Here is a 12,346-nt window from a genome sequence, read left to right as displayed (position 1 = left end):
TATATGGGAAAAGCTTGCTAGCTGAATAATTTTAATAAACTGCACAAAACCACCCTTCTCTCTGACTGACTCACATATTTCAAACGCAAGCTTTAGCCTAATGCCTCCGTTGTGCAGACCCTCGGTGTCCTGCCATTTTACCACAAAACAGTTGCACAAAATGGCCTACTCATAAGGCTCTAAATGGCCTTCTCAAAGTCAGTCCAGATTGGTAGAAAATAATCAAAAAGTTGATTTGATAGAATCGGGTAACTACTATATACAAAGCAACTGAATTATAAATCAAGAAACTCCAGCTGGCAGCTGAGTCCCCGAATACTTTCAAATTTGATTAGCAGGACACAGCTACGAGATACACAAAATGCTCTTTGTGAGCCAAAGCTATTATCTGTCATTTTTAATCTGCTGATTAAAACAGACACTGAACACATGGAGCCTCGTCTTTTAAGAGGAAGTAACATTTCAGCAAGTTTAAACAAGCTCCAAGAATTCACCAAAAGGTTGCTTCAACCACTTACAAGAGTGAAGCTAAAGTAGGACCTCTTATAGGCCACCAATCGTCCTTCCCAGTGTTGTCACTTTATCTTTTACTGAAGATACTTAGAATCCCAAAAGTGACAAGAGAAATAAACATAATGGAGCTCCCATGGCACATTTCTTTTATAATACTTAGTATCTGATACTTATAACCCCAGGCCAAGGGCCTACCTCAGCTTCCCTTACAAAAGCTCATCAAGAAGTGATTAGTGGCCTACTGCTAGTTTGCTTAACGCTCAAGCCTGGTCCATGCCTTGCCCTGTGTATGTGAACACACAAAACAAGAGGTCAAGGAGACAAGGTTACTCCTATTCAACATCCAACATGGAATATCTTTAATACACTTCCCACTTCTGAGTTAGAGGGGAAAACTGTGCCAAATTTATGGAGACTGGAGACTGAAGGCTTCCCTGAACATCTGATTTCTGATTGACCTGTCAGCTACACCAAGAGGTTCTTCAACACTACAGGCACTCACTTCAGGTTTTCACAGCTGTTTTATGGACCAATTCACAAAGCTGGTTAGGCATTACACATGCTTCTTTGTCCTGCATGCTGAAGGAGGCTGTATTGAACATTTCTCTTCCTAAAAAAGCGAACCACTACACTAAAGCTCAATTTAGGGGCAAAAAAATTAAGATTAAAGGCTTAAAAATTGTTTACATTTTCATGTTCATTTTACAGCTCAGTAATACCCAAATACAAGTCAAGACAAGAACAAAACCTATGATTACCAAGCTTTGGTAGATGAATACATGCTCTTCTTTCTCCTTGTTCTTTTACATAATTGCATCCAACCCAAAACTTCTTTTCCATTAGTAACATATAAATGAACAAATGTATGTTTATATGTTGAGTCTGAAACTCAAGCAAAGCTAAATGGTATGTTCTGACTGTAGGAGACAAAGGTACTTTCTTCAGATCAACTGGGAGTGAATAAGTATTATAGATGTGCACTCTATCATTACAGAAATAAATTCCAAATAAAATGGATAATGTAGTAACTTACTCATGTCTCAAAATTTAACAATTGCTGCATTTCAATTTAATTGTGCCTAAATCTCCACTGGGTCCTGTCTGCACCCAGTCATAAGCAAGATGCTCTCCAAAACGTGAGCCTAAACCTCCCTCCTTCCAAAGTCCATGTACAGCAGATTATCACAGTGAAACTTTTACACTAAGTTCTCCAGCTCTGTACTACATAGTGGCAGACCAGATTCATAATTTTTCTATCCAGTATCAATATTTCTTGCCTAATACCAAATATCTAGTATAATTTTTTTGGAGCATACCAGCTGAGTGCTGAGCTCTTCTCCCTGGAATTCAGTGATAGAACATACAGGAATGGTTCAAAGCTGCGCCAGTTGTATGTGTGTGTTAGAGCAGGGACTGGACCCAAACAGGTATCCAATTCCATATAACCCATATACAGTACAGAGCCAGGGAGTTGGCCACAGGAGGAGACAGGAATCACTGCTCAGAGCAGCCTGGGGCTTCCCTGCTTCGGTCACTCAGCAGTGGTACATTAATCATGCTTTGTATATTCCTTTACCAGTAGTAGTGTTGTTTTCCTCTTTTCTCTGCTGTTCTGTCAAATTGCCTTTATCTCAACCTACGAGTTTTGCCTTTTTCTTCCGATTCTCCTCCAGCCGAGGAGGGGTGTGTGAGGATCCACTGCGTGGTTCTTTGTTGCCGACTGGGGCTAAACCATGACAGTAGCGAGGTGGGGGCCAATCTTTTTTCCCAAGTAAAAACTGATGGGATGAGAGGAAACGGCCTCAAGTTGAACCAGGGGAGACTCAGATTGGATATTAGGAAAAACTTCTTCACTGAAAGGGTTATCAGGCATTGGGACAGACTGCCCAGGGAAGTGGTGGAGTCACCATCCCTGGAGGTATTTAAAGGGTGTGTAGATGTGGCGCTTAGGAACATAGTTTAGTGGTGGACATGGCAATGCTAGGTTAACAGTTGGACTCGATCTTAAAAGGTCTTTTCTAACCTAAATGATTCTATGATTCTACAAAGGGAAGGGAGCACAAGGCCATGTAAAGCCTGACTCAGAACAGACCCACGAAGGCTTTCAGTCTAGCCACGCTTTAGGCAATCTAAGCAAAATGATGCATAAGATGCAACACATTATGATTCTATGATTAGGAAGCATTTCTTCACCTAGACAGTGGTCAAAGACTGGAACAGGCTTTCTAGAGAGGTGGTCGATGACCCAAGCCTGTCAGTGCTTAAGAGACATTGGGACAATGCCCTTAATACCATACTTTAACTTTTAGTCAGCCCTGAATTGGTCAGGCAGTTGGACTAGATGATCATTGTAGGTCCCTTCCAACTGAAATATTTTACTCTGTTTGCCAATGCTTTTCCAGTGCTTATTACTGCGTACTACTCTGCCTCCTCCCTCTTTCTCCATGCTTTTGTAAACAACTTTATAATTAAGCATTAAGTTGCAGGCTACCAGCAAGATAAGACGATTTCTCCTACATCTTCAACTGCAAATTAAAAACAAAATATCACGCACGCACAAAGAGCAGGTAGAAGTGTGAACTGCCAGGAAAACATGTTCAAGGAAGAAGTGCAGATGAAAAGCACAACTCCTGTGAAATACAATTTCATACTTAGTTCACTTCTTCACAAATGTAGCTGTAAACAGAGGTGCAGTCTTCAGTAAGGACAATAAATGAAACAGAAGCATATATAAAGTTGCTAAATACACAAGTTAGCTAACCAGAAACTGAAATACAGTCCATAAAGTTGTTCTTTCCTTTATCAGTCTTGTGAACACACAAAAAATCTCCACCATGAGTAAATGGTCGCCAGCCAGGATAAATTAAAACTCAAGTTATTGCCCAGGCAGTAATGTAGTTTTACTAATGGAGAGACTAAAATATTCCCTGTGGTACAACCACTCCCTTACGTGATGCTATTCAAATGAAAATGCAACTTTAGAGAAGGCAAACTGGTGTCTGAGCTTTTACTTCAGAGATTCAGTATCACCAGAAGTAAGGAAACAGAAATGAATCACGAAGTATATAGAAGGCGCAAGGCAAAAATTTTCATTGGCTTAAACAAGGATAGTAAGGAATCAGGAGAGTCTTTATAATGAAGTCCTTAGCCTAAACCACCAAAGCAGTTTGAAGAAGCACAAACACCTGCAATCAAATGCAAGAAATACAGAAAAGCAGTTTACTGCAACAAGATTTTTCCTTGCAAACATACATGTTTTTCATAACACTATGCAAATCTTCTAATTAGTCAGCAACTTTCAACCAAAAAATAAATGCTAATTGCTACCTTCAATAACCAGTGAGATCAAAGGAGAATCTACAGAATTAATACAGTATTAACCTGTTTCAACTGTTGCTCAAATTAATGTCAAATAAAATTAAAGACTTTCTTCATAATACATATACTTATCATCACTTATGATCTAACCATTATACTACCTGGATGTACTAGCTGAGAATACAAGTCATTTTCCACCTTCACAGCCTGACAGGGGAAAGTAAGTTTCCCATTGTAAAGTTACAAGGAAGCTTTCCTGACAGATGTTTGAGATGCCAGAAGCAGCAGAAAAGAGTATATTGCACTTACACAGCCATTTGATTCGCAAAATAATGAAATTATATGCCTTTTTCCTTGATAAAGGCAATATTAAAAAAAACCAATCTACTACTTTTAAAAAGACCAGTAAAATTAAGAGCTGTTAAGAATTATAATTAACTTCAGTTGAAGAGGGTCATACACAGTAAAACTTCTGCAAACTCCCCTAAACTTGACATAGAAATGAATTTTATCCAGGTGCCAATTCTAGCTTAATCTCCTAGAACATTAGTTTGGAATACAGCTGCTACAAGGAACATAACTAGCATTTTATCAAACGTGGTAACCTTGAGCTAGTTTTGAAGCTGCTCTTTGCAGGCCAGACAGTGTTACTATACTGCTCTGTGATTCATTTGGAAAACAAAATGACATGGCAGAAGTTATATTATCAAATCTACCAACACACTGCAAGATAGCAACAAGCAAATCACCTCTTTGTAGTCATTAACCTTCCAATATAAAACAGAGCCAGACAGAAACATCTGAGTCATAAAGACTACGCAAAGGACACCTCTCTGAAAAAGAACTTTTACATTTTGAAGAGGGGGAAAAAAGAAAAACAAACCAAAAAACCCCACACCGGAAAAAGAACTTTTACATTTTGAAGAGGGGGGGGAAAAAGAGAAACAAACCAAAAAACCCCACACCAAAGCGCTATTGCTGACCTAGGTCTTCCTTTCTTTTTGACCTGCAGAACACAAACCTGCAAGAGTTTTGGGACACAGTATAATACATAGTTTCTTACGAAATTCCCCCTCAGAATCTGCTACTTAAAAACATGCAATTTCTCCTGTTGCTAGAGGAAAAAATTGGGACACAGTATAATACATAGTTTCTTACAAAATTCCTCCTCAGAATCTGCTACTTAAAAACCTTCAATTTCTCCTGTTGCTAGAGTAAAAAAATAATCTTTTGCTCAGGGTAGCTGAACCGTGCTTAAAAATTCTCGTAACACAGGAACTGAATAAATACTACAGATCTTTGTACATGTTATGCAGAGTATTTTTACTCCTGGCCCTATACTCAGCAGACTGCAAGAGTGACTTTCATTTTTATACTAGAGGATCACCAGCCCCTTGAAACACCTCCAATTATTAAATTAAGACAGGCTGTTATGTGCATCTTTCTCTGACTCAAATGGGAGGAACATTCCTCTTGAACATGAAGATCTACAAGTATGCTTTTGGATCTCCAAGGCATTTGCACTCCATTGGTTCAATCCTTGGGACGCCTTTCAGGCAAAGGGAGGAGAAGTATGTACTGCTACAGCGGGGACAAAGGCTTCTAAATGATTACTGAACCAAAAAACCACTCATCATTTCCCAAGCTACTCAACATGAAATTGCTGAAAGTACAGCAGAACTTAAATTTATTAACAGAGATTTCATTTAATTAACTATAAATCACAAAACTGTCAGGATTACATTGAACTGAGAGAGTCCAACTAAAGACAATTCTGGATTTTATAATCTGCGAAGTGAGTTTCATACATAGTCAGCATTTCTCCACTAGCAATCCATTGCAGAAAAGCAGCCCAAAGGTCCCAGCCCAGCCCCAACAGAGCTTATTTCACCCACTGTAAAGCACAAATTAACCTTAAAAACACTAAGCAAAACCTATTGCCAAGGATGAGTTTCTAAAAGAGGATGATAACATGTAAAATACCGCTGTTGAGTCATTTAGCAGAGAAACACCTGGCATTTAACTCTGTGATACAGGGAAAATACATTCTGCTATTACTCAAAGCACCTCTGGCATTTTGATTAGGCAACTCAAAAATGGTATTTCTTCTTTTGCTTACTCTTCTCTTAAACCATTTGACTAATGCAACCTCAATTCTGTCTTCACGGGGGAGGGGAGGAGGAGAGAAAATAATCTAGCATTGTTATGGAAAACATGTAACACAGTTTCAACTTCGGTACAAACTCTCAAAAACTGTGTTTTCCAATTGCATTATTTGCCAATTTTAAGAGTTTTTTTTTCAATTTTTTCAAATATAAAATGAACCCTTTTCAAGTTTAAAATTTAACCTAGAGGTTTTACTTTAATGCTTAGATAAGCATAGAGCCATTCAATTTATATGTGTTGTAGTGAACCCACAGACTCTCCCCTAAATCCATGGGAATTACACTTACACAGCTCTTCGTATTTATGTTAAAAGTCAAAGATGATTTGAGCTCGACAATAATCACTGAGAAACATCCTACATGTGTCAAGTTGGAAAGCCACTCTGCTGGTCATTCTGGATGTACTTTATGGGAAGAAGGAATCATCAGGCTGTGGTTTCAGTGGAAAACTAAATGACTCCTCTTTTGGCATTCTCAACATTTAGTGTTAAAAATAAAGTTGGATTAAAAATCCATGAAAAGGACAATTTACTGTGGAGCTATCCTAAAGCATTAGTGTTACATACCTCTTGTCTCTTACTCTATTCTGCTGTCATGTAACTTAGACGATATCATCCCAGCAATCTATGACCTTACTAAATACTTGCTTTAATGTTCATTCTCTTGTTCCTTATCTACCTTGTTCCCATCATCACAGACACAATTAGTTTATTTCATAACAGACTAAGCTGATAGACGATGATGTTAGAAAATTAAATCCTGGGAGAACACAAACCACATTACAGAAATCAACAGAATAAAGAATAAAACATCAAAAACTTGAGGCATTTAGTAAGCAGCAGTAAGGAATAAAAAGCTGCTCCTGCTTTTTTTTCCACCCTTCCCCCAAAGGCTCTACAATGCCAAACCAAACCTGCTGAGAGCTGAAGGAGCTCAGGTAATAAATTGGAACTATTTAGCTTAGACAACTGAAGGGTAGAAACTTAATTTAATCTATAGTTAGGCACATAAAAAAATAGCCTAGTGATCACAATTTAACAATCTAGAAATCTCAGAGAAAACAAATGTCTGAAGTCTCATTAGAAAGTGCACACTCAGTCTCTACAGAAAAGGACGCTGAGCAATACACCTAACTTGCCTTTCATTTTTACAGGAAGATAAGCTAGCTAGTTGCTATAGATACTTCTACACAGAAATAGGAGATAAAGTAGGAAAAGTGAGAACATCATGTTAAAAAATACGACACTGGATTTCCAGGCACTGTATGAAACATAAAATACCTTAGTTCTCACATAAAAAAGATTAAATTCCTTTCAGACTATTTCTATATGCTTATCACTGTTCATTTTAAATGATACACAAGCCAGACATTTTTGAAGAAAAACATGGTTTAGGACAAGATAGAAGAAATGACTAACCCATTTACTATGTACTGCACTTGTATTTTGCCAACTACAGCTTCAAGGAGCCTTCGAAGGACAACACAGCAACCATATTAAGTGCGTAATGAACTGGCATGGAGACAGCATGGCAGTGGAGATGGTTTTCTCCAGCGCTTACCATTTGTTGACAGTGCAAGTTTTTAATACAAAATATTACTATTTCTAATAGGTATGGGTATTTTTCAGCTTGTCTCCAAATATTCATACAATGCCCTTCTGGGAGACTTCTGCCTGTGAGATACCTCTTAAGTAACTTTTTTAAATAGCGCAACTCCAGAAAACAGGAAGAATACTGATGATATACCATCCTCAAAACACATAAAATAAATACTGCAAGTTAGTACAGGCTGGTCAGCACATCAGAAAATCTCAAGAAAACAGTAGACGCTGACACAAGTTTCCAGTCAGTGACCAAGTAACCCACTGAGAACGTTCTCCACCTTCTGATAAAGAACATCTGTCAGAAAAGCCTAGCTTAAGGTCATAACCTGGAGCAGTAAAAGAAGGAAAGAATACAAATCTTTCAAATGCTACAAAATATTTAGGATAAATCTGCTGTGATGCCCTTCCAGCAGATGACAGGGTGCTTAAGTCCCCCATAAGGGCCAGGATCTGCACATGTGAATCTTCCACCAGCTGTCTGAAGAATGCCTCACCCACTTCTTCCCTGATGAGGCAGTCTGCCTCACAACACAACACGGGTCTGCCTGCAAATCCTGACCTTTAACTCTAGGCTGGCCCATGCATCCCAAGCCAGGAGCTCCACACATCCTTGCTGCTCTCTTCAACTTCGCAACAAAGGCAGCTCACCCCCCATGCTCTCCCAGCCTGTCCTTCCCAAAGTGCCTGTACTCAGCCCCTGCAGTACTCTAGCTCGCTCCTGTGAGCTATCCCACCACATCTCTGTGACCCCAATGAGACCTAACACTGAAACTGCATGCAGACTTCCAGTTCCTCCTGCTTGTTCCCCATACTGCATGCAAGAGTACACACGGGCTTCAGAGAGGCCCTCAAGAAAGGCACAAGGGCTCCCCCCATCACACTGTCCTATAGGCATTCCCCTACTTCTGTGCATACCCTTGAGGTGGTCCCCTTCTGTCCCAACTGTTGACCATGAGGTGTCTCCTGTCCACAGCATCCTAACCCCTTTGCATGACAATCTGACCCACCACTTCCTCACTTGCTTCTTGGCCATCATCCTCTGTCATTCTTAGTTTAGAGCTTTCCTGGACAAATTTGTATTACCTTTTATTCTAAATGCTTTGAAATCTTAGCGCTTACCAAAAGCAAGATTAATGCAAGCCAGTAGCATGATCAAAATATATACTTAAAAGTTGCACTAAAATTCTATTCAAGAACATAAAACCACAGGAAAATATTTCTATCACTGTTAGAATACATCAAACCCAGTACATGCTTTTATCTTCTGCCCTCTGGACTTAATTAGGTACTCAGCTCCTTTGAAAAAATATTCAAGTGCTTTCAGTAAAAGGCAATAGCAATAGAGATGCTTTACTCTACTCCAATCTGTAAATGATGAACCTCCCAAAAATGTCAACTTTTAAAATTAAGTTTAACCTGTGAAAAAGGGCAAAGCAGAAACGCAGATAATTAGAAATCTTCAAAATCAATATAATAAATAAAGAAAATTTTGCACTGGCACACGCTGCTCCACAAAAATGAAAAGCTGAGTCTTTGAGAGAGGAAAGCTCAAGTGAATTAAGTGAATTATCATCTACAGACTTCAAAAGAAAAATGTTTATCATGAAGATATTTTCATTGTTAATTAAGGCAGAGATTCAGAGGCAATTTTTCCAATTAAGTTTGAAGGAAAATACATGCCGGTTGCCACTAGATGGCTCCTCTGTACGACACACAAGCACCATGCTCTTCCTCCAGCTCTTTGAGCAACTGGTGCTTCAGCAAGGGACCCCCACAGCCAGCAGCCAAGCACATGCCTTCTTCCCACTCCAAAGCAGCTCGGCCTCATTTTCCAATGTTAATTACTTTAAAAATCCTTGAGATAATCCTTCACAGAATTTCTGGCATACCTGGTATCGCTAAATTAACATTATGTTTATGAAAATGAAAAACGGGATACGCTTTTCCTGATATTCTGATCACAAGGTACCTATTCACCTCATATAAGAACAGGAATAACTTGTAGCAATGTAAATAAGAAACCACTTCACCCACCCTTGCCTCCCAAGATCACACTAAATGCTGGAGAAAATCGTTCTTATACGCTTTGTCCCATGTTGTTATTTTAGAAGGTATAAGACACAAAACTGGCAGGTTAAGTTCTACTGACACCTACATCCTCCACCTCACATTCATCTCTTCTTCTCTTTCCAGAAGGAGCACGAGTCCAACCTTCTCTCCTGCCAATGAGAATATTGTTATCTTTCCAGAGCACTTTGTGCCCTTTGATCTGTATTTCAAGGCATACAATGTACTACGTTGCTATAAATAAGCAATAGTTGAGCTATGATTCATAGTTTAAGTAGCTACAAAAAAATTTCCAGAAAATAATCTTGCTCCCACCTGCACAGGTTTCACAGTGAACCAAGTAAGTGCTTGTTTACTGCTGCTCCTCAACTGAAAAATAAATCTCCGAGAACTTTTTAGATAAACAGACCTACACTGACCCCACATTGTCTCTGAGCAAAGGTGCCCCCTCCTCTGAAGAGGCACATCCCCAACAAGGGGCACTGCTTTACCCCAGCCCTGCACATCGCATTCGCAGTGTAGTTCATCCCACCTCCTCTACATTCCCGACCATCAGGACTGACTGGGAAAACCAGAAAGTGGGACTGGGCTCTCAATCTGAAAACCTGATTCCCTTAATCTAGATCAACACATTTTTCACCCTTCTAAGGAATCAGTAAGATACCAGCAAAAGGGAAGAATGGCTGAGAAAATAGCTAAATACCAAAGAGAAATTAAAATTAACTGGGATTGATATGTAGCACCAATTAATATAAAATAAGTTAATTAATGAATTAAGAAAGAGAGTAGGCACAGGCGATGTGAGAGGGAGAAAGCTATGACAATGGAGGGAACTGAAGGCATAACTTAGAAATAAGTGATGATTCCATCTCTAAATCAAGTGAGATAATTTTATTCACACATCTTATCTGACATCACTGATCATGCTTCATGTACCTCTTAAAATGTACATGAGAGTACCAAAACTGATGAAATAAGTTAGATCAGTTCTATTAAATACTGAAGAAAATATCACAAAGCTAACAGGAATAACCCTCCTTATCTTCCATTTTTAAAATCATTGTATACCACTTTTGTGTATAATACTTATCATCGTTACCAACACTATGCTTATATATTCACATGGTGCTTTTATTACAGTAAGTTTGCAACAAAATTCAAATTCCTTACTGTCTGCTCTTAGATGCATTGTGCGGCACTTGTTTTTAAAATGCATATATATATATAAATATATCCATGAGACTCAAACCCTCTCCAGTAGTACTTTGCACAGATAGCTTACTTGCAGATCAAATTAAGAGAATGTGAAACTTTGGCACTAAAAAGGTAACAAAGCTGGTTTCTTGTCTTGTCATAGACATGGCAAGGTGATATACACGCAAGGTGATAAACATGGCACAGAAGTGATACAGCACATACTTTATTAACTTCGCAGCCACACAAATGCCTAAATAAGTGAAGCCAAAAGACAGGTATTTTCTTTATTTTGCTCCAATGCCATTAAACTCAATGAGCTTGATGGTCACACTGAAGTTTTGAAATTTTAAATTTTGAACTCTTAGGTAGTTATTTAAGTATATTACTAAGTTGAACAGAAATGTTTGACATACTGGATCTGTGAAAGAATAAAAACAAGACATACCTTGTCTATTCCCATTCTCTTCATCCTAAGGAAAAAGAAAGAGTGCGTATTAAAAATGCAGTAAGTGGAAAAAAATGCATAGGGATCTATAAGCTACTAAGACTTGACATGAACTTGTAAGATTAGCGTGCATTCTGATTATTTCACAATTTTTCACAAATATTCAACTTTACAGAATTCAAGTTTTCATTCAGATAATGTAGTGTAATACCCATGTAAAAAAAAAAACAAAATCAACTAAGCACAGTTCCATGAAACATAGCCAGAGAAACAACATGAACAGCATTATCTGAAAACAAATGTACTAAGACCCATGAAACACTGCCGTGAAGCCTAATACAGCACTAGGTTTTGTTGCAAGCATGTTTTCACCCTGAAAGCCAGGCAGGAGAGGTTATACTTTGATCTTCTAAGGATTCAAAGCTAAATAATATGCAAGAGATACTAAATATTTTCTAAATAAGCTCTGAATATACTTCTCAAAATTTGAAGTATCTTTTGTTTTGTCTTCAAGTACTACTACCTAGAGAAAAATACCTACCCCAAACACCATTTAGTAACAATCTCTAAGATTTGCCTGCTCACTACACTAGATCTACACAATCACAACTACCAGGTATCACTGACAGTCCTAAAATCATCCAATAATAATAATAAAAACCCAAACAGAAAACCCCATAAAAAATAATCCCAATAAAAGGAAGAAATCACACAACTGGAATGTTGCGTGGGAAGGAGAATGCCATGCTTAAAACAGAAAATGATAACTTACTTTGTCAATATTTTAATATGAATGAAAGGCTTTTGAAAGATCATGGCTAATTTCTTATACAAAATTATACCATTTGAAAAGCACAATTGTTTGAATATGGAAATACATGCTTTTTTTCTGAACTATAACTTTATGGAGTAATAAACTTTCGACCTAAATACAACTTCTTAGACTAGTATCTACTATTTGGGAAATATTTCTAACAATTCCCCACAGCTAATTAAACCAGCTTTTTCCTGAAGGAAAGAAGGAGCAAGAAGACGAT

General features: G+C 38.2%; 1 protein-coding gene across 1 annotated transcript in view; it reads right to left on the bottom strand.

Annotated features, from left to right (window-relative positions):
* The window catches only part of ARHGAP21 (Rho GTPase activating protein 21), an 88,073-nt gene that overhangs the window by 53,435 nt on the left and 22,292 nt on the right, over positions 1 to 12,346 (bottom strand). The window contains exon 3 of the mRNA XM_014946141.1: positions 11,310 to 11,334. Coding sequence (XP_014801627.1) covers positions 11,310 to 11,334 — 25 coding nt within the window. The remainder of the gene's footprint in view (positions 1 to 11,309; positions 11,335 to 12,346) is intronic.

This window comes from Calidris pugnax, unplaced genomic scaffold, assembly GCF_001431845.1.
Source record: "Calidris pugnax isolate Ruff unplaced genomic scaffold, ASM143184v1 scaffold19, whole genome shotgun sequence".
NCBI classification, from domain to species: domain Eukaryota; kingdom Metazoa; phylum Chordata; class Aves; order Charadriiformes; family Scolopacidae; genus Calidris; species Calidris pugnax.
Note: the sequence above shows the minus strand (reverse complement) of the source record. Positions and strands in the feature narration are given on the sequence as shown.